Raw genomic sequence first — 21,607 nt, forward strand, 5'->3', positions numbered from 1 at the left:
TGTGTGCCTATAGGTTGGTGGGACGAAGACTGGCGTGGTACGGTACGTCGGGGAGACAGACTTTGCCAAGGGCGAGTGGTGTGGCGTGGAGCTGGACGAGCCCCTTGGGAAGAACGATGGGGCAGTGGCGGGCACCAGGTATGGTGGGGAGGGAGGAAGGGAGTCCTCTTCTCCTAGGGTGGGTGCAGGGGTCGGGGTTGGGGCATCTGAGAATGCCAGTGTTGAGCATCTGGGTGGCTGTGCCAGATACCATGTACAGATGCTACCACCTCCCTTCTGTCATAGCAGCTCACGGAAGCAGGTGGTGGGAATATCACCCCCATTTTACAAATCAGAGAACCAAGGCCAGAGAGGTCATTGCTCAAGGTCACACAGAGAGTCACGAGCAAGCACTAGGAGAGTCATCTGTCCCTGGGTTCCCCTCCCCCTGCCACCCATGACTAAGTGAGGTGGGAGCACCAGAAAAGGAGAGGCAGGGGTCCTGCCTTCTGAGAGTTGCCCTGGGTGACACAGGAAATAAGCAGACAGTGCCTGGTGCTCTACAGCCAAGGTTAGGGTCACAGCTGGGTCCCAGGTTTCTCAGCATCTCTGATTAAAGGGAATTGACTGCCAGGAATGCTGGGTTGAGAAAGTCTAAGGCCATGCCTGGGCCCTTTGAGGGTGGGAGGGTGATGCTATGGCTGAGCAGCGTCAGGGGTGTGGGGTAAGGCAAGGTGGCCCGTGAGCCTGTGTTGGCTGTCCCTGGCCTAGGTTCTGTCGTCCAGAACCTGTGACAGCTCTGAGAAGGAAGGTGTGCTAGGCTGGGGGTCAGGCTGCACAAAGACCTGGATGTGGGAAGAGGCAGGGTGGGGTGGCAGTTTCAAGGTGAGCGGGAAGCTGGACAGAACTAGGTCCCTGGTCCCACGTGGAATCCATGGCTAGAGAGGTTTTGAGAGAAGATGATCCAGAATTCCATGACAACACTTGCCTTCCTGTTTTCAAGACAGATGTTTCTCTCAATTTACTCTTGCTTTCAGAATCCAGGGGCAGGTTGGGCAGCATCCCTCACCCCACCCCTAAGGTGCCTCCTTCAGGCTTCTGCTTCTCCATTCGGGGGCTCCATGGGCAGAGAGCCTTGGGGCTGGGGGTGGTCCAGAGGCAGCCATGAAAGTGGGGCTGCAGATATGGCTGGGAGCCTCTGACTGATGTGTGGGAGCCAAAGCATAGTGGGCTTTGGAGTCCACTGGGTCCAGTCTCAGCTTTGCCATTTAATCAGCTGTCTGACTGTGGACAGGTTACTTAACCTCTCTGAGCCTAAATCTCATCTGTGAAATATGGATAACAATAGAGTGGTTGGGGGATCGAAATGAGCATTTATGTAAAGGGACTGGCATGGAGCAGGTGCTCAGTAATTGTTATTCCCCCATCCCCCAGAAATATGCCCAACCGCTGTTCATGGCTATGCAGAATATCAGGCCCTGCTCCCCTCTATTCCCTTTCTGGGAGTCCTGTCTATTGGTCTTAGGGTGTGGGTGATGGGTCCCCCAGGAGAAGCCTCTCTCTGCTGGGCTCTGAAGAGGTAGGGGAGGCAGGCCAGGCTCCAGGCTGTGGGGCCATGATAGCAGCATGGTCTCTCCTACCTCTCCAGGTACTTCCAGTGCCCACCCAAGTTTGGTCTCTTCGCGCCCATCCACAAGGTAATCCGCATCGGCTTCCCATCCACCAGCCCAGCCAAGGCCAAGAAGACCAAGCGCATGGCCATGGGAGTCTCGGCACTGACCCACAGTCCCAGCAGTTCCTCCATCAGCTCTGTCAGCTCTGTGGCCTCCTCCGTGGGGGGCCGGCCCAGCCGCAGTGGCCTGGTGAGGGATACCCTGGTGTGTGTATGGGGGTAGGGCGGGGACAGAGAGACCCAGTTGTCCCCTGACTTGCTCTGGTTCCAGGCATCTGTCAGTTTGGAGTTTTAGAACAAAAATGAAAGTGTATATTTTTTAACAGAGAAATTGACCCATTTACATTTATTGTTATTTTTATATTGCCGATTTGTCAGTAGCTTAAGCTCTTCCCTGGGAGTTAAAGAGGGTCATACAGAGGCAGGGCAGGTTATACAGGTGCAGGGCAGGTGCTTTAGAAAGGCTGGCACAGCCACCTTGGGTGAGGAGGGAAGGTGAGGTTGCCCTTCCAGCAGAGCTGTGTCTACATGGGAGGTTCCTCCTAGTCCAGGAGAAGGTGGCCCAGGTGAGGGAGCCCACCATGAGGCGGACCCCCAGGGGCTGTGACTCTCCTGGGAGCAGGGAGTTCCCTGGATCGCAAACATCATGATTCCCTTTACATAACTAGGCAGAGTGTCTAGGGCCCTGGGAGGGGGAGGAACCAAACCCCAGGAGTTGAGGCACTTGGGCCCCCCACTTGCTAGGTAGTGGTGGGTTGCCTGGACGGTGCTCCACATCCCTGAGTCCTGTCTGCACCCACGCCTTCCTGCAGCTCACGGAGACCTCTTCACGCTATGCCCGCAAGATCTCGGGCACAACTGCCTTGCAAGAGGCGCTGAAGGAGAAACAGCAGCACATTGAGCAGTTGCTGGCTGAACGGGACCTGGAGCGGGCCGAGGTGGCCAAGGCCACGAGCCACATCTGTGAGGTGGAGAAGGAGATCGCCCTGCTCAAGGCACAGCATGAGCAGGTGGGTGGGCAGGCAGGGCCATGGAGCACCCAGAGGGCACCAGCGGTCTCCTCGGGCCAGTCTTGTCCCTCAGTCACGCTCAGTGAGGAGAACTTGGGGTGTGCAGAGAAAACTGAGACGCATGTTACCAACATCCCTCATCCTCCTGGTGAATTTCCTTCCAGTGGTAGGTCCACATTCTACCTCCAGAACCTCGATACAAACTTGCGTGTCCTGCTTTTTCCTACTTCCTATAGTGCCAGCATGATTTCTAGGTCATGGAAAATTCTACCCCGTTTGAAGGACTGCGTTGCCGTCTGTTACGGGCTGTGTCCTTACTGACCTTACTGACATGGCCTGTCCCCTGCTGGTGTTTAGGTTGTTTTCCAATTCCTCACTTTTTCTAAATAATACTGATATAAACATTTTTGGGGTATATCTGTCCACATTTCAGATCATGCTTTCGAGCAGATTGATTCCTGGGTTGGGTTTCAGGGAAGGAGCTAGGGAGCTCCTTCCTAGGCCCCTGTCCCCATTTGGAGCCTGGCTCACTCTTCCCTCGGGTTCTGGAATTACTAAGGCCAAGCTCACGTGTGTGCCGTGACAGGGGCCTTGACAAGACAATAGGTCTTAGGCCCTCAAGGGCTGAGGGAGGTGGCAGGTACTGGGGGCAGGTGGACCTGAGGTTCCCGTTCCTGGCACTCAGCTGGCCCTCTTCCCTCACATGTAGGTCCACGGTTCCGGTCAGACTAGGGCTGGCAGGGGATTAGGGGTGGCTGGGTTCCAGGCCTGGCTCCTTGCACCACCTCCACACCCACCCCTCCCCCACCTGGCTCCCGGTCCCCAGGAGGAGGCTGACCCTGTCCTGGCCCTCGCTCGGGGCCCAGTATGTTGCAGAGGCAGAGGAGAAGCTGCAGCGGGCCCGGCTGCTGGTGGAGAGCGTGCGGAAAGAGAAGGTGGACCTGTCCAACCAGCTGGAGGAGGAGAGGAGGTAGGTGCCACTCCTGTCCTGGTCCTGGCGGGACACTTTCCCAGAGCCTCGTTAAGGATGACCAGGAAAAGCAAGGCTCAGGACCAGCAGGCACAAACCCTGCCTCCACCACGTACTGGCTGTGTCACCTGGGCTGGTGACATGAGCTCTGCGGGCCTTAGTCCTCTCATCTGCAAAGTGGGGTGATGATCCCCATCTCTGCAGGCTGTTGGGAGGACTTACAAGGTAACTCCAGTAAAGCACCCAGCATGACACTGAGCACATGGGAGACACTACATACGTCACTGTTTTCCTTCCTGACATGGGGTTCACCGTTCCTGCCCTGCCCGGCTCATGCAGCACCATGAGAACGCCCAGGTGGGCGGGGGGACCTCTCACTAGGGAGATGTGCATCCGATGTCCCCACCCCCTGACCCAGTTCAGCGCAGGGAACACCCCTTCTGCATCAGGTCCCTCGTGTGGAGCTCACAGCCCGTGTCCTGAAGCTTCATTCCCATTTCATGTGTCAGGAAACCGAGGCTCAGAGAAGCAGCAGGAAAAGGCCCCTGGAAACACCTTGCGCCTGGGGCTCAGCCCCGGGGCTGGGTGCTTTACCTGTTCTGTCTCTCTCTGTCTTACAATTAGCCCAGGAGGCAGGTATTGCCCCCCAGGTCACAGATAAGAAAACTGAGGCTCAGAGCAGGGAAGGGACTTGCCTGGGGTCACCAGCCTGTTAGTGATACCACTGGCTCTTTCTGTCCTGCCAGTGGCAAGTGGGAGTTGTGTTCCCTCTGTGTGGGGACTCTGGCCTGACTTGGTCCTGGGTCACCTGGTGGGACTCAGAGCTGACTAGGCCTGACAAGGGTTTCCCTCAGCCCAGAAGCCTCTCTTTGTCTCCTAGCTGCTGGCACACAGATTTCTGCAGCTTCCTCTGCTACCCTGCACAGTAGCACCTCCCAGACCCAGCCCTCCACCTCCCCCAACTTGGGTCTGGTTTTGGGCTTCCAGCTGAGGCATTTGCTCCATGGGCTGTTGTTACTGTCTGACTTGGAGACAGGAGGGCTTATTTATATCTGCCTGAGAGGGTCGGTGGGGCCCACACATCTGGTTCCCGTGGCAACGTGCCTGATGCCAACAAACAAAAACAGATCTTTGAGACGTCGTGGGAGTTGTGTTCAGCAAGGCCTGGGTGCAAGTCCCAGCATTGCCCTGCACTTGCTGTGTGACCTTGGGCAGGTCACTGGCCCTTTCTGGGCCTTAGTTTCATCCTCTGTGTGCTGGGAGCTGTCACGAGGCCCCAGGAGTAGCAGCTTTGTGAGCTGTAATGTGCCTGTGTCTCTTCCCTGTGCTCTCTCGGGGGTGGGTGGGTGTATCTCCTTGCGGGTAGGCCCCACACCTGCAGCAGGGTGTTGGGGGCCCTCCACATCAGGGAGCAGCCCAAGCAGTGGGGGCTGGGACTCTGGGCCCTGATTTTGAGGGGAGGGAATGAGAATGGGGTCAGTAGGGGAAGAAGCCCACCTTGCCTCCTTCCCCACAGACTGTTCCATGCAGCATGTCTGTTCCCTGCTGTGATGAAAACAGAGCTGTTAGTGCTTCTATTTACTATCCATTCTGTCATTTATTTCCACAACCACCCTAGCGGGGAAGGATGCTGCATTAAACATTCCTATTTTATATCTCTGTGTGTGTGTGTGTGTGTGTGTGTGTGTGTGTTTTTGCAGAAGGATTTATTTCTTGCAGCAAGTAAGGAGAACACTGGGGATCTTTCCCAAAGCAGTGTCTATTTTAGAGGAGCCAGTGTTCTCTGTGTAGAGCATGGATCAGTAAATTGGGAGGGCTGGATGTTTCCAGGAACTTGGGGCTCTGGGCAGTGTCTTCTGCATAATCTGAGTGTGGACTTTGGGCCACCTGTGGCCTTGGCTCTCTCTGCCATTGCTGACTTGTCAATGCCCACCCCTCTGGGTGAAACTCACTCAGCCCCCTCTCCCCCTGCAGGAAGGTGGAGGACCTGCAGTTCCGAGTGGAGGAGGAGTCCATCACCAAGGGAGACCTGGAGGTAATGGTCAAAGGCCCCCCCACCCCAGGCTTGCACCCCAAGCCCAGCCCTCGAAGAGCAAATGGCCATGAGGTCTAGGCAGCAACTCTGGGCCCCCTGGGAGGGGGCAGGGGGTATTGCAAGGAAGAAATGGGGAAGGGTCAAAGATCATACCCTGGGTGGGGGTGGCGGTCATGAGAGACTCAGGTGTCAGAAGTGGCTCAGCTCCAGGAGCCCCAGAGGGGCCATGCTTCCTGTGTCAGCAGCTGGGTGGAATGGACCCAAGGCATCCACAGAGCTGGGCCTGAGGACATAGTGGCCAGGCTCCCCCGTCCCTTCTTTCTTGGGCAGTAGCCCTAAAGGTGTTCCCTGGGCCCTTTGTTCGTCTTGAATTCCACGTAAAATTTTGGCTGGAAGTAGCTTGTGGTTGAGTCACAGAATTTATAGACGGGAAAACAGGCTCAGAAAGGCAAAGGGACCCTCCCAGTCATGGAGCAAGTCAGCAGCCAGTGGGACCAGGACCCAGGACTCCTGACTCCTGCATCCAGCCTGTAAAAATGGCCAGTTACAGCACCTCCTCAGTTACAGCACCTGGATGAGGGGTCTGGACCTTTCACTCTCACTCTCCAATCCAACCCACTCTTTCTGAGCTGAGGGATGAAGGATGCTCACATCAATGAGTAAAGCACTTAAGGATCCCTGCCCCCCAAGACAAACACTAGCCCCCCTCACCAAATCATTTGGAGACCACGGGGCTCACTAGGCCTGCTCACAGTTGGGTGGGCAGGAGTGCCTTTCCACTGAGACCCTTCCTGCTCCCTGGGAGGTGACAAAAGACAAGGACTCCCAGAATCGTCAGATGGGGCAGGGGGCAGTCAGTTCAGTCCCTCTCCACACTCTGGTCCTGGCCCTAATTGGCCTTGGGCAGCCTCTTCCTTTCCCTGGGCCTCTGTTTGCTCCTCTGTAAAATGAGGAGGTTGAACTAGGTCAGTGATTCTCAGACTTGAGAATTCATCACCTAGAGGGTGTGTTCAGACACGAAATGCTGGGCCCTGGCCTGAGTGGCCGTTCGGTAGGTCTGGGTGGGCCCCGAGAATCTGCATTTCTAACAAGTTGCCAGGTGATGCTGGTCTGGGGACCACGCTTTGGGAATCACTGCACTAGATCATGTCTGAGCTCCAATGGGAAATCACAGTTTCTGATTTTGTGAAAAAGGCATGTTAAGACCCCTATGACTTCCAACATCCAGCAAAATTGTGCATATGGCTGTCCTGTCCCTGGATGACCACGGCTCGGGGAGAGACATGTGTGATCTAGGGTCACTGACAGCTGCCCCTGTTGAGGCAGGTTTTGCTGCCTGAGCTTAAAGGATGGATACTGGGGCACAACCTGGTGTAGGAACTGCAGCCTGATATCAGGGTGTTCCAGTGTAAGTTTCCGTCTTAGCCAAGGGGGCAGGTCATGTGGTTATGTTTAGCAGGCTCTCCTGCTGGGCGGCTGCCCTCCTGCAGAGGCTGGGCCGGGGGGCTTCTGGGAAAAGCACCTGTGGTTGCAAAGAACAGAGACCCCTCCTGCTAACTCCAGTCATCCGGGGGTTACTGGAAGGCTGTAGGGAAGTCTTACAGCCCCAGTGGCAGGCAGTTCAGGGAACCAGAAGGAGGAACAGCATCAGAAATGGAGCCTATTCTCCCCCACTGAGGGGCCTCCCTCTTCTCATGACTCATGGTCAGTCTGTCTGTCTGTCACCGTGTCTGCCAGTCTCCTGGCACTTCTGCTCCCTTCTCCCCGACACCCATCCTCCTGGATCTGCCCAGGCTCCAGCACCCACTGTCTCCCAGCTGTCCTCTTGGGAGAATCTGATTGGCCCCAGGCTAGCCAATGGGCTGGCTGGCTTTGGATCAGGTGTCCAGACCAGATCCAATCAGCCTTGCCTGGGAGAGGCGTGGGGGTGGGACAGACGGTGACAGACAGCTAATTCAGTCCAAGGGCAGTGGAGCCCCGTTGCTGCTGTTTTTATTGTGACTATATTCATGACAACCAGAAGGCAAAAGTCCCTCTCATCCTCACCTGTCTTAAAAGTAAAACCCAGAATACATCCTTGAGCTTCTGGTCCCCCTCCAGCTGTGTCACCCCAGTTCTCTGCTTGTCCTTCTCCTGTCCTCACTCCCCCAGATACCCAAGGTGCCCCATTCCAACCTCTCACCTCCTTCCTGACCTTGAATGTTGGCCTGTCCAGGGGCTCAGTCTCAGTCTACACTCTCCCTGAGAGCGTCCAGTCTGTGGCATTAATGCCCTTTATAAGCCCATGATTCCCTTGGTCCTCCCCTGAGCTCCGCACCAGTATACCCACCGGACATCCCCACCAGGAAGAGCAAGTGACAGCTACTTGTAATAGTTCCTGGGGCTTCAGGAAACAACTACCACAGTTCAGTGGCTTCATCAGCACACATTTATGCTCTCACAGTGCTGGAGGCCAGAAGTCTGAAATCAAGGTGTGGACATGGTCAGTTCCATGCCTCTCTCCCAGCTCTGATAGGATGGCTGGCAGCCACTGGTGTTCCTCAGCTTGTCGCCGCATCACTGCCTCTGTCATCACGTGGCCTTCCTCCCTGTGTGTTCCTGTGTCTCTTCACGTGACCTTATAAGGACACTAGTCATCAGACCCACCTTAACCCAGTATGACTTCATCGTAACTACTTCCATGTGCAAAGACCCTATTTAAAACGAGGTCACATTCTGAGGTCACATTCTGAGGTTCCAGGTGGACATGAAATTTGGGGAGATGCTCTTCAGCCCAGGACCGCACCCCCCAACACGTAACGTGCCCCAAACAGATCTCTCCATTTGTTCCTGCCTCCCCTTCACCCCGCACCCCCCTTATCCTTCCCATCTCAGTAATTAGCCCCACAATCCACACAGTTGCTCAGGCCCCACAGCTAAAATTCATCTTGAACCTTCTCTTTCCCTCATCCTTCCATCAGAAACCCACTTGACCTGGCCTCCAAAATTGTCTTCATCCCTACCGCCACCTTCCTGGACCAGGTCACAGTGGGTGACCTGGGACAAGTTACCCCTCTGTTTGGCCCCTGTGTTTCCTCTCTTCTTCCACACTGAAGCCAGATAGCCTTCAAAAAGAATCTTTAAAATTTTTTAACGTTGGAAGAATTTTTAAGATAAGTAGAGAGGATGGTATGATGCACTTCCATTTACCCATCGCCCAGCTTCAACGATGATCAACTCCTGGCCACTCTTGTTTCACCGCCATCCACAGCCCTCTCTCAGGTTATTCTGAAGCAAACTGCAGACATCATATGACCAAATCTCTTGAAAACATAAATCAGATCCTGCCCCTTCCCTGCTCACACATCTGGTGGCGCTACTCTAGATAAAAGCCGGGCTCTGTAGCCCAGGGACGACCCTGGGGACCCAGCCCTGCTCCAGGTATGTGGGGCTCCTGTCTGAGGTAGAACACACCCCATGCTCTGTCTGAGCTTCTGCACGTGCTGGTTCCTCTGCCTAAAACACTCGTTTCTCCTCCACCCCTGCCCTGGTCAGCCGGTTCCTGCTTTTCCTGCAGGTCTCCCCTTAAATTGCGTTTCTCAGAGAGGCCTTCTCTGCCTCCTTGGTTTTGCCTCATCCTTGCTCTGTTCTAGGCCAGGTCACGGTCACAGTCTGAAATGATCCTCCCTGGTCATGTATAGTTTGCATCCTTCCCCAGGATGTAAGCCCCTTGGGGGGGCCCCTGTCTGTCTTGTGCTCCTTCCTGTCCCCAATGCCAGAGCAGGGCACAGCATGGTGAGATGCTTCTGGAAAACAGGCCGGGGACATGTTCTGTGGTTCTTGAATGGGTGTGGCATCATGTTGCCTCATGAAAACGTGTGCCACTCCCTGTCGCCCCCCTGGTGGGGACGTCAGGTAGCTACCTTAGACTTGAAGATATTGGGGTTTTGCTGTTGTTTTATCATCCAGGGGTTTTGTGTTATTGTTTTGTGAATTAAATAGCGCCTCGGTGTTATTTTTCCTTGGCATGGGAACACCCATTGTAAGGGGAAGAGCCAGAACTCAGAATCAGCTATTTGTTGAGAACTGGCTGTGCAGCTCAAGGCCTGGAGGGAGATGAAGAGGGGCGACGTGCCTCTGGCCTTCAGGAGCCACTGGTGCAGTTGGGGAAACTCCCCAGTTAATAATAGCAGCCTTCTGTTATCCGCGGGGCGTCCCAAGGCAGTAACTTTGTGCTTTGGAGTGGGGTAGACACCGGGCGTGCAAGGAGAAGGGGGAAAGCTGTAGGTCAAGGGCTCAGGCCAGGCTTCACCGAGCTTCCAGGATTTGGACAGGGGCAGGGACACAGGGAGTCCCCCGCTTCAGGAGCTTCCGTCACTGCTCCGTGTTGCTGCTGGAAGTCTATGTCTCCCCTCCGTGAAGTCAGGCTGGTTTGGGGGTGGGGAGGCCCTGGTTCTAGAATCTGGAAGTCTGAGGTTTAGGCCTCCTGCTGCCCCAAGTTGCTGGATGATTCTGAGCCTGAGGTCTTCCCCCTGGAGTGGCCGCTGTGAGATAGGGAGATAACCGAGATACCCCGTGGCGGGGGGGGGGGGGGCTTAGGTTCTAAAGTCGGCACGTGAGACAGAAATGACATCCTCCCTTACACTGCCCTGAGTGTAAGCGTGTAAGCGTGGTAGCTGCCACTGCTCACGCCTTGGGCAGCATCCCTGGAGCAGAATGAAGCCCAGGTTGTCCATCTCACCTAAAATCTAGGCTTCAGGGGCTCTCCCCCCCCCCAAAGCTCCTATGGGTTCTCCTGTGCCCCCATGGACCAGGAGGCTGGGAGTTCTGAAAGGGATAGTGAAGGGTCCTTTTGTAGGGGCTACCAAATGAAGTTGCCCATGAAATTGTGAAGCCTGGAGGCTTGCCCTTGTGGCCACAGGTATGGTATTTGTGATCAGGCTCTGTGTAGTGTGGGTCCCGGGCAGGGTCGCCGTGCCTGTCATCTAGGAGCAAGGTGACACGGCCCCTGCAAGGCTGGGGTTGAGGCACCATCTTCAGCCTGTAATTTTCTGGAAGAGACTGAGCAGGGCTGTTTTTTAGCACTGGGGCATGCTGCCCTCTTGGGAGGAGAGAGAGGAGAGGCATTTGTTCCTTTAGGAAAATTCACAGGAATAAGATCATGGGCCAGAGGACATAAAGGTCTCCATAGCTCTTGATGAACTGCACGAGTATTTCTGGGACGATACTGTGAGTCTACGCTGTCACCATTACCCTTGCCCGTGTCGGGTGTATTCTTGGTTTTTACACAATGTGCTACGGTGCTAAGCCCTGCCTCTCCTGAACTGCCGCTCAGGTTTGCTTTCACCTCATCTCTCCTTGGTGATGACGGGGTGCGCCGGAGGATGCAGACAGAGGACCCTGGCTTCTCCCTATGGAGAACTTGGTGTCCAGACCCCTCTGGATGCCCTGGGCCTTCAGCCTCCCGCTGCCCTCGCAGATCTCTTAGGGGAAATCCAAATGCCAGTCTGGATGCCCTGAGAATGCCGGGCTTTGTTAGTGTGTGAAGCGGGTGTTGTGAAGCAGGGACAAAAGTGCTCTTGTGCTTTCGGGAGACCAGGCGTCCTCGGCGGGGCCTGGGGAGTGGGCAGTGCTGGGTCCGGGTTTGGGGCAGGGCGGGGGGGGGCATAGTCCAGCCTCCACTAAGGAGGCCTCTCCGGGAGAATCCTGATGGTACGGGTATATTTGAAAACCTCCCATTCAGTCGGTTCTTTGACCTTTAAGACAGGCCTGGGGGCCAGGAATCCTGGGGTCATTTACGGGGGCTTCCTGTGTGCAGGATTCCGTGCCTAAAATGAGAAACAGCCCTAGGCTTCCCGATGGGGCGGGGGGAGTAGGCTTTGGCCCCTGCCCTGGAGCTGCAAGGGGAAGGGCCACCTGGGGGTGACAGAAGGGACCCGAGTGCCCATTGTCGCCCCTTCCAGGGGCCGGCTTGGGCAGGGTTGCTGCAGCCTGTGCTCTGCCCTTAAACCCAGCTGGGACACAGTGAGGGGCGGGCAGCAGGCCCACCCCGCCCCGCCTCCCCAGACCTCCTCTCTTTCCTTGACCTGCTCTCCTGTCTTGTGCACAGAAGATGACCTGCCTCTCTCTCTCTTTTTCTCTCTTCCTCCGGCTTCCTGTCCCTGTGCCCCTCTCTCCTGTCCCCACCTCGCCACCCGCCCCGGGTGGACCAGACCCAGACGCAGCTGGAGCACGCGCGCATTGGCGAGCTGGAGAAAAACCTGCTACTGGAGAAGGCGCAGGCCGAGCGGCTGCTCCGAGAATTAGCCGACAACAGGGTAACCGCCGCCACCTCCTGCCACCAGCGCCTTCGCCTGCTGACGCCCCCTTCAGCTTCCCTGTTTTTATTATTTTCTCTCTCTCTGGCCGCTCTCCTCACTTTTTTTTTTTCCTTTTGCGCCCCTTCTAGGGAGGTTTAGGAACGTGCTTTTATGCCCCGTGGCCATGTGATGCTTGTTGAGAGGAGGGGGTCTTGGTTCTCTGGGACTTTGCTCCCCAGCTCGTGGACCCACTGGCTGGGAGTGTTCTGTGCGAGCCTCCCCCCGCCCCCCCCACCATTGCATTGCCATGACCGTGCTTTGTCATGTTCAGAAATCGAGGGCTCTTGGGAACATTCTGCCCCTTCTGTGGCCAACCTATCCATGCCTCCCTTCTCCCCAGGCTGGGGAAGGCAGAGGTTGGGAGACTGTGGATCCAGGTTTCTTTAGCCTGGAGGGTCTTGAATAGAATGGCATGAGGGGCCAACCTGAAGGACCTGGGGCAGTGGTGGGCCTTCGAGGGAGTGGGGTGTTCCCAGGGCATGGGACTCTGTGTCAGCCCCAGGGTGTGAGTGGTTCCTGGGCCAGGGAAAGCTCTGCGTGGGAGTGAAGTCCCCCCTGACTCCCAGGGCATGGTTCTGAGTCCAGTCTCCAGACCCTGCTAGCCCCTCCACGCCCACCATGCGTGCCCTGGGGGCTGGGCCCCCATGCAGGCACACATCCAAACAGCTGGTCAGCCTAGTGGACAGCCCAGCTGCAGTTCCCCCGGCCATAGAGTTAAGCAGCCCACAGAGCAGAGATTGGGGAAAACCACCAAACACAGGCAGTGGGTGTAGGGTGGGCGACCATTGGTTTCTGCAGGTCGGCCTCAGTACATGAGTGAACATGTGTGTGCCCGTGAGCATCTGGAGACACACACGGGTCCCTGTCCACACATTGGCCATTGCCAGGTGACTGCGTGTGCAGTACATATGCATGTACATGGAGTCTGCTTGAAGAAACCGACCCAGTCACAGTTGACAGGCTGGAGCCCTCCACACCAAGGTATCCTCCTCTAGGGCTCAACCTGATTAGAAAAACAAAAGCAGGTTTATTGAACTAAAGGTCACCTTCAGAAACAAATTTCTTAAGCTTGTAAAAGATTTAAAACTTTCAAATATATTGCACCCAAATCTGTGATTACTGACACGGTCGAAGTAGGTTTCTGGCGGATGGAGCCTCTGATCTCAGAGTTTTCCACCAGAAGGAGGGTCTGGGAGCATTCTTTTTTTTTTTTCTTCTGCGTTAAACATTAAACTGGACCCTTCTTTGGCCACCCCCTCCAAAAGGCCTCTCTGGGAATCAACTCCTTCCAGCTGGAACTTTTCTAGAGCAGGATAATGCGGAATTCCCTCTGTTGTGTCTGCCCTTTAAAAATAACATGAACTTGAAGGAAGCCATAACCTCAAATAGATGGTTTCCTTTCGCCACCGATTTTTCCCAAACCGCCTAGAGCAGCGGGGACCAGGGAGTCCCCGAGTCACGGGGACACAAGCCAGGGGAAGCCCCCCTGGGAGCTGCAGTGGGCAGGGCGGCACTCAGGTGGAGTGGGGCATCCTTCCCTTCTCACAACCTTCCCCCGTGCCCTCCAGCCGGCCCGCTGACCCCGGTCTCCCTCTCTCCCGGTAGCTGACCACGGTGGCCGAGAAGTCGCGGGTGCTGCAGCTGGAGGAGGAGCTGAGCCTGCGGCGCGGGGAGATCCAGGAGCTGCAGCAGTGCCTGCTACACTCCGGCCCGCCACCCGCCGATCACCCCGAGGCCGCCGAGACCCTGCGGCTGCGGGAGCGGCTGCTGTCCGCCAGCAAGGAGCACCAGAGGGAGAGCGGCATGTTGAGGGACAAGTACGAGAAGGCACTGAGGGCCTACCAGGCGGAGGTGGAGAAGCTGCGGGCGGCCAACGAGAAGTACGCGCAGGAGGTGGTGGACCTCAAGGCCAAGGTCCAGCAAGCCACCAGCGAGAACATGGGGCTCATGGACAACTGGAAGTCCAAGCTGGACTCGCTGGCCTTGGACCACCAGAAGTCCCTGGAGGACCTCAAGGCCACCCTGAACTCGAGCCCGGGTGCCCAGCAGAAGGAGATCGGGGAGCTGAAGGCCGTGATGGAGGGCATCAAGATGGAGCACCAGCTGGAGCTGGGCAATTTGCGGGCCAAGCACGACATTGAGACGGCCATGCACGTGAAGGAGAAAGAGGGCCTGCGGCAGAAGCTGCAAGAGGCCCAGGAGGAGCTGGCCGGGGTGCAGCAGCACTGGCGGGCCCAGCTGGAGGTGCAGGCCAGCCAGCACCGGCTGGAGCTGCAGGAGGCCCAGGACCGGTGCCGCGACGCCGAGCTGCGGGTGCGCGAGCTGGAGAAGCTGGACGTGGAGTACCGGGGCCAGGCGCAGGCCATTGCATTCCTCAAGGAGCAGATCTCCCTGGCCGAGAAGAAGATGCTAGACTATGAGCTGCTGCAGCACTCGGAGGCCCAGAGCAAGCAGGAGGCCGAGAGGCTGCGGGAGAAGCTTCTGGTCACTGAAAACAGACTCCAGGCTGTCGAGTCCCTGTGTTCGACCCAGCACACCAACGTAGGCGGCCACCCCCCCACCTGGCTGTGCGGGGACCACGGACGGCAGCGGTCCAGGCTCGAGGGCTTGGCTGGGGAGGGTCTAGGCGTCTACTGACCTTTTATTTCCAGTCCAGGGAAGCGTCCTCATTGCCCCCAGGAGCACGCCATGCGAGATCGGAGGGCACCTGGCTCAGAGGAGGAGGTCCTTCCATTAGAAGGGCAGCAGGCCCGGGTGACCATGGGGCCCCAAGGCGGTCTGAGCTGACCTGGCTGGGTCCCCACAGGCCAGGCCTGGAGAGATGTGTGTCTAGGGCACAGGGAACAGCCTTCTTCCCAGTCCCCAGACCCGCCCTCCTGTGCAGGCTCCTGGGCCTCCCCAAGGCACCAGTACCAGATGCTCTGGCACTGGGCTGGCAGAGATGTGGAGGGCAAACCCTGCCCATCTCCAATGAGAGCACCGACCTAGGGGACCCGAGGGTGGCCCCCTACCTGCTGGTCCTGATGAGACTGAGCAACAGTTCAGCAGCTGCTTTCCCAGGCGTGGGGTGGTCCCTGGAGAGGCTGCTGCCATTGGAATCAGCTTTGCTCCAAATCTAGAAGTCCCAGCTGAGCATGCTGGGGAGGCCAAGACCCCGGGTAGCCTGGGCGTGTGCTCCAGCGGGGGCAGGAAGGGCTTTATGAGTGGCTCTGGGCACCACACCTGGTGCAGGCCCTATGATGCCCTATCTCACCTGGACTCCTTCAAGGTCCATATAGGCTTCATTTCACAGATAAGCAAACTGAGATTCCGAGGCAGAGTACCTTTCCCAGGTTTTCTTGTCCATCAGTGGCAGACCTTGTGTCCAGCCCCACTGCCTAAGGGCCAGCAGAGGGTGCCCGGGATGACGAAGTCAAATCTTACACGTTAGGACAGCTCGCAGCAAGATGGTTGCCTTTTTATTAGCCACGGGGGTTCCTGAGCTTCTGGTTCCCTTTGTACACTTAAACCAGAATTTAACGATTGAGCCACAAGTATTCAGGAGTTCCACATACAGGGGGTGGCTTTTTTGTAAAAGGAGCTCTGCCCGTGTCACACCTTGAGGTCCCACTGCACCGGCCTTTCTGCCCCCTTCTCCCAGGGAGGGACCCGCAAGTGCTCTCCCAGGATGCTGGGCAGAGAGAAAAGGAAGATCCTCAGGTTAGCTGTGTACACATGACCTGATTGGCTGCTCAGGCAAGGAGGGTCAGGCCCGGGACCCCAGGACCTGGACTCCTTAGCAGGGGAGGTTTGGGGCTGCTGTGGTGCCACAGGATGGCCTGCTGCCCCTCAGTCACAGACCTCAAGCCGGGGAGTGGGTGGTGATCTCAGGAATGCCCATCTCTTGATTTCCACACACGTGGGGACTTGGTCTGGACCCACATGCCTCCCAGATTCAAAGGTTTAAGTCCAGGGACAACTCAGTTTTTGGTCTCGTGTAGTAAGTATGGGAATTTGGAAAATTTTTAGCGTGTGCCTCATTTTCCCTGCAGTGTGTGTAAATAAAGATCTAGGAAGCTTAGTTAATCGCAACAGACTGAGACTAAAGCAGGGCTTGGGATGTATGAGCAGAAGTATGAGGGGCAGGTGGATGGAGGTGACTGCCTGCTCAGCTCTGTGCTGCCCTGGTATGCAGTGCTAGAGTCTGGCAAACTGCAGGCTCAGGGGACAGCCAGCTTGGGCAGGAGGCCAAAAACTTCCACCAAAAGGCAGCAAGGAGCCTGTTGATGTTTGCCACGCAGGTTTTTTTTTTCCTTGGTTGATCTTTTCTTCTTTGGCTTCTGGATTTCTTTTTTTTTTAAAGACGTGTTAGAGAGAAAAGAAGTAACATTTCTTGAAGTTCCCCCGGGAGCCGACCCCGGTGCGTGCCCTGCACACGCTGCCCCATGGCGGTCAATTCTTGCTTTATGGATGGGAACCAAGGCCGGGAGTCTTGCCTCTGGATGATGGTGGAGACAGAGTCCCAGGACCAATCTCCGTAGGCATCCCAGGGAAGGAGACATCTGTTTAATATAATAGGCGTTTGCACGAAGGAAAGGGTAGGAGGTGATCACGTGGAAGCTACATAAACAGCCTTCCCGGGCCCTGGGAGCAGTGGGAGCAGAGGGGGTCCTCTTGTCAGGGAAGCTAGCCCAAGGACATCTGTGCCCCCTGCTTCATCGAGCCCCTGAAAGTCTCCTTGAATTGGGGAGAGGTGGGCTGGCTGGGGCTGAGGGCCGAGAGGGGGAGGCGAGTGTCCCCCTTACCAGGCTCTCCTTTCAGATGATTGAGTCCAACGACATTTCAGGGGAGAAGATGAGGATGAAGGAGACTGTGGAGGGTGAGTGGCCGCTGGGCCGGATGAGAGGCGGGGCTATGGGGAATGGCTGGTCAGTTCTGCCTCTGAGCTGGGTCCCACTTTGTTTTGCATCATCTGCTGTTTGGTGAGAGCCGCCTACTGTGTGCACCAGCCACTCACCCACCAGGTGAGGAGGGCGGAGGCTCAGTTTATTGAGAACCTGATTGTATGTTTGATCTTGTTATTTTTAAAATAGGTATAAACTTCAGCTTGTTCAAAGGGCATATGGCGAAGCATCCTCTATCCCCTAGTTCCCTCTGCAAAGGCACAATGTTGGCCAACTCATGCCTCTTTTCCAGACATGGTTTATGCACATACAAGCACAGAGGTATAACAGATGGTGCCACACTTCCCACACTGTTTGGGCCCCTTACTTTGTTTTTGGCCACACCATGCGGCTTGCGGGATCTCAGTTCCCTGACCAGGGATTGAACCCGGGCTACGGCAGTGGCAGTGTGGAATCCTAACCACTAGACCACCAGGGAATTCCTTCGGGCCCCTTCTTTTTTCCCATTTAATAATGTATCTTGGAGACTGCTCCCTGCCACTACATTCTTTTATGTGGTGCAGAATATTCCATCATGTGGAGCCACCATCGTGTATTTAGCTGATGGATCACGGGTTGTTTCCAGTTTTTGTCTGTTACAAACCCTGCTGCAGGAAATTACCTTGCCCTCCATTAGGCTCAACCCGGGCCCTCAGCAGTGAAAGCGCAGAGTCCTAACCACTGGACTGCCAGGGAATTCCCAAGGCTCAACTCATTTTAACTCCCACCGGCTCTGGTTGAAAGTATGTTTCCCCACAAGCTTCACCAACAAAATATTTCATCAAACTCTGTGATCTTTGACAATCTCAACTGTAAAAGATGTTACCCGATGTAGCTTCAACTTGCCTTTCCCTTATGTGAGTGACACTCCATTGCCATTTCTCCTTGCATCCTTTGCCCATTTTTTTCTCTGTTGGGTTATTGATCTTTTTATTGATTTTTAGAAACTACTTACATATGACTTTGCAAGCATTTTCGCCCCATTTGTGGTTTGTCTTTTGACTCTTCTTTGGGTGGTGGTTGCCGTGCAGATTTTTAAAAATCAGTCTTTTCTTTTTGGGATCCTGGGTTTATTATTTTTAAAATGTATTCCGTGGTTTCCTCTAGTACCTTTTAAGTTCCATTTTCTATGTTTAAGTCTCTGATCCATCTAGAATTCTCTCTTCTATAAGGTGTGAGGTAAGGACCTATTTTTATTTTTTTCCCAAGAGTACCCACTTATGCCAGTACCATTTTTGAAAACCTCATCTCCTGCCTCCACTGATTTGAATTAACCAAATTTACCATCTTTAAATTCCATCAGGTAATTGGCTCTATTTCTAGACTTTCGATTCTTTTCCAATGACTTGTCTGTCTTTTCATGTGCCATTTCTGCAGTGTTTTGAAGCTTTGTTTATATTTCAGTTACTGGCAGGGCAGTCTTCCTGCTCTGCTTTACCAAAATTCTCTCAGCCATTCTTTTTTTTTTTTTTTAATTGAGACAAAATTAACGTAAAATAAAATTAACCATTTTAAAGTAAACAATTCAGGTGGTTATGCAACCACCTCCTCTATCTAGTTCCAAAACATTTTCATCACTCCAAAAGGAAGCCACATATGCATTATCAGTCACTGTCTATTTTCCCCTCACTGCAGCTGCTGACAACTACTAATCTGCTTTCTGTCTCTGTGGATTTGCCCATTCTTAATGTTTCATATAGATAGAACCATACAATATGTGGCCTTTTATGTCTGGTTTATTTCACTTAGCATAATATATTCAAGATTCATCTGTGCTATAGCACATGTCAGTGTTTCATTCGTGTTTATAGCGGAGTAATACTGCATCGTATCATCACCACATTTTGCTTATCCATTCACCTGTCGATGGACATTTGGGTTGCTTCCACCTTTTGGCTGTTGTGAATAGTGCTGCACGTGCAGGTACTTGTTGAGTACCTGTTTTCAGCTCTTTGGGATATATACTTAGGAGCAGAATTGTTAAGTCATATAGTAATTGTGTGTTTAACTCTTTGAAGAAGTTTTTTGCCAGACTCTCTTGGCTAGCCTTGCTTATTTTTTCCAAGCGATTTTAGAATCAGTTTATCTAGTTCCACAAAAATTACAATCTGGCTGGTATTTTTATTGGTATCATGTCAGATTTATAAATTAACTTACAGAAAGTTAATACCTTTCTAGCACTTTCCATGAATCTTTTTCATGACTGTTCTGAGGCTGTCCAGTATTGAATGCACATGGCCAAGTGACATGGGCACCATTACTATCCCCATTCTTCACTTGAGGAAACTGAGACTCTGAGAGTTAAGTTGCCCAAGACCACACAGTATTGGTGCCTCTTCTTCAGGGTGGGTTACCCAGAGGGACCACTGGGATGAGGAAGAACTTGGACTCTTGAGGCCAAGTGTGACCCCATTTTAGGGTTTTGATGGAAGGGCCACCCCCTCACCCACTGGACCGCAGTGTTGGCCCTGGAGTATTGATGGCCCCTCATCTCTCCCTTCACCCCAGGCCTGCAGGACAAGCTGAACAAGAGGGACAAAGAGGTGACAGCCTTAACATCCCAGACCGAGATGCTCAGGGCCCAAGTAAGTGGTAAGTCTCCCTCCTTCAAGGCAGATGCGGGGAGCTTTCTCTGGGCCGTGTGCCAGTCCAGCAGGGGGTGGGTGGTACTGCGTCAGCGTGCCCTCCCCCACTCTGCCTTGAGGAGAAGGCGGCCTGGCCCAGTTCACATGCACTGGGCTTCCGCCTGGACAGCAGTGAACGGGGAGCAGTAGCCCACACTCGGTCCATAATATAATTGGGGGCCCCAGCCAGCTTCTCTCCTCAGAGCCAGGTCTGTGTTCTCTGTGTTCTGAAATTGCATCACTAGTTCTCACTGTCTGGGCTTGAAGACCCTTGGGTTTCAGTCTCTCTACCTTTTGATACAGTATTTGTGCACCAGCCCCTAGAAGAAATACCAGGATTTCAGAATCAGGGGGAAGGACTTTGGCCACAGCAAAAAGCAAGGCATAGGGAGAATGAGGCCAGAGGGGAGACTGGGGAGAGACGGGGGGTCTGGAGTTTGTGACTTGGTGACAAACTGGCCCTGCTTCTTGTCCGCCAGAATGCCATTGGTGGTGTCCATGAGACGGCCCCCATCCTGGGAAATGGTTCCCACCCACACTCCTATCCAGTTCCCATCACGTTCACGTGGCATAATTGGTCCCGACCAAGGTCAGTTGACCTCAGATTCCTCCGGGGCCAAGGTGAAGTTTTAGCTTTTCCTTGTCCAGGCAACAGTGTAAATACCCGGGCCCTGTCTCGGGAAGGGTGGACTGTCTTCCTGACACCAGAGGGCCCGGCTACTGTGTGGGAGCTTTGGTCTGCTTTTCGTAGTAGCTCTTCTCGGCCCCTCGCTGCCTGGCCCTACAGGACGAGAGAGGCCCACTCAGTGGAGTGTGTCCCTGTGACCCCTGGGAAACCTGCTCCCTGCCTGGGCCTTGGCCCCCAGGTGGGATAGATTCCCACGGTGATCCCAACGCTCTCCCTCCTTGCCCTGCCGGCTGGCCCTCAGCACTGGAGAGCAAGTGCAGGTCGGGAGAGAAGAAGGTGGACACCCTCCAGAAGGAGAAGCGGCGCTTGGAGGTGGAGCTGGAGGCCATGTCCCGGAAGACCCATGACGCCTCGGGCCAGCTGGTCCTCATCAGCCAGGAGCTGCTCAGGAAGGAGCGGTGAGTCAGCCGTGGGCTGTGTGGTCAGACCTGCCTGACCCTCACTCCACCCAGTTAATATTAGCCAGTCTTCTCCAGAGGCGGGGCAGGGATAGACCTGGTGGACAGATGGCTGGCATCACCGATGATCACCATACTGTGCACTGCTAAGCTCCGATGAAGCCTCAGAATCCTTCTTAACACAGTTCTCCAAGCAGAGCTTACAGGAAAGGTTAGTGGTTCCCAAGCATCTTGGGCCCAGGGACTCCTTGAAACTCTTAAAAATTATTGAGGATTCCCACCACCTCTTCCTTGAAGCTCTTCTTGATTGATGTAGGCCACCGTGAGCTCCTCCATGCTTCTGTGGTACTTAGGATGGGAGTGGGAGATCAGCAGATTAAACAAGTAGAGATTTATTTTCCTCACATAACAAGAAATCTGGAGGTAGCTGTAGCTGGCATTTGGTTCAGTGGCTCAAGATATCAGTGCCAACACCTTTGTTCTCTTGGGTTCTGTTAGACTCTCCCTTGTGGTTGCAAGGTGGCTGCTGAAGCTCCAGCCATCAGGAGCCATCATTCCTAGCAGGAAGAAGGAGGAAAGGGAAAGGGTCAGTGCCAGCAGACTTCCACTTTGTTCTCAACTACCCATGGCCACCCAGAGAGGGAGTTTTCCCCTCCTCTATAGTAGATGCAAGCAAGGGAAAGAGCTCAGAAGGTGTGTGTCCTTTTCTCCCGTGTTGTGCCCATGGAAGACATTGCTACTTGATCACTGCACTCTTTTTCTGCAAAGCCCAGAATCATTCTCACCACAGTACTCCAGGCAGCTACTGCCAGTTGATTAAGAGTTGACATAGGAAATAAAACTTATTTGACATCAGACGTTTAAAATGTCTTGCCACATGAGCTCTCTTGGATAAATGTTTTGCTTTTTTAATTTAACTTTATTATTTTTAATTTGAGATAACATTGATTTATAACATTATATAAGTTTCA

General features: G+C 54.4%; 1 protein-coding gene across 2 annotated transcripts in view; it reads left to right on the plus strand.

The window, feature by feature from the left end:
• CLIP2 (CAP-Gly domain containing linker protein 2) overlaps window positions 1–21,607 on the plus strand; it is an 80,584-nt gene that overhangs the window by 49,797 nt on the left and 9,180 nt on the right. The window contains exons 4-13 of one of the 2 annotated variants that reach the window (XM_082644389.1): window positions 14–138; window positions 1,628–1,841; window positions 2,464–2,661; window positions 3,528–3,631; window positions 5,606–5,666; window positions 11,858–11,962; window positions 13,610–14,545; window positions 16,805–16,862; window positions 19,435–19,518; window positions 20,480–20,636. In XM_082644389.1, the coding sequence (XP_082500515.1) occupies window positions 14–138; window positions 1,628–1,841; window positions 2,464–2,661; window positions 3,528–3,631; window positions 5,606–5,666; window positions 11,858–11,962; window positions 13,610–14,545; window positions 16,805–16,862; window positions 19,435–19,518; window positions 20,480–20,636 (2,042 nt within the window). The remainder of the gene's footprint in view (window positions 1–13; window positions 139–1,627; window positions 1,842–2,463; window positions 2,662–3,527; window positions 3,632–5,605; window positions 5,667–11,857; window positions 11,963–13,609; window positions 14,546–16,804; window positions 16,863–19,434; window positions 19,519–20,479; window positions 20,637–21,607) is intronic. The other variant, XM_082644388.1, reaches the window with a different exon arrangement.

Source organism: Mesoplodon mirus, assembly GCF_964341445.2.
Source record: "Mesoplodon mirus genome assembly, chromosome: 15".
In the NCBI taxonomy this organism is placed as follows: domain Eukaryota; kingdom Metazoa; phylum Chordata; class Mammalia; order Artiodactyla; family Ziphiidae; genus Mesoplodon; species Mesoplodon mirus.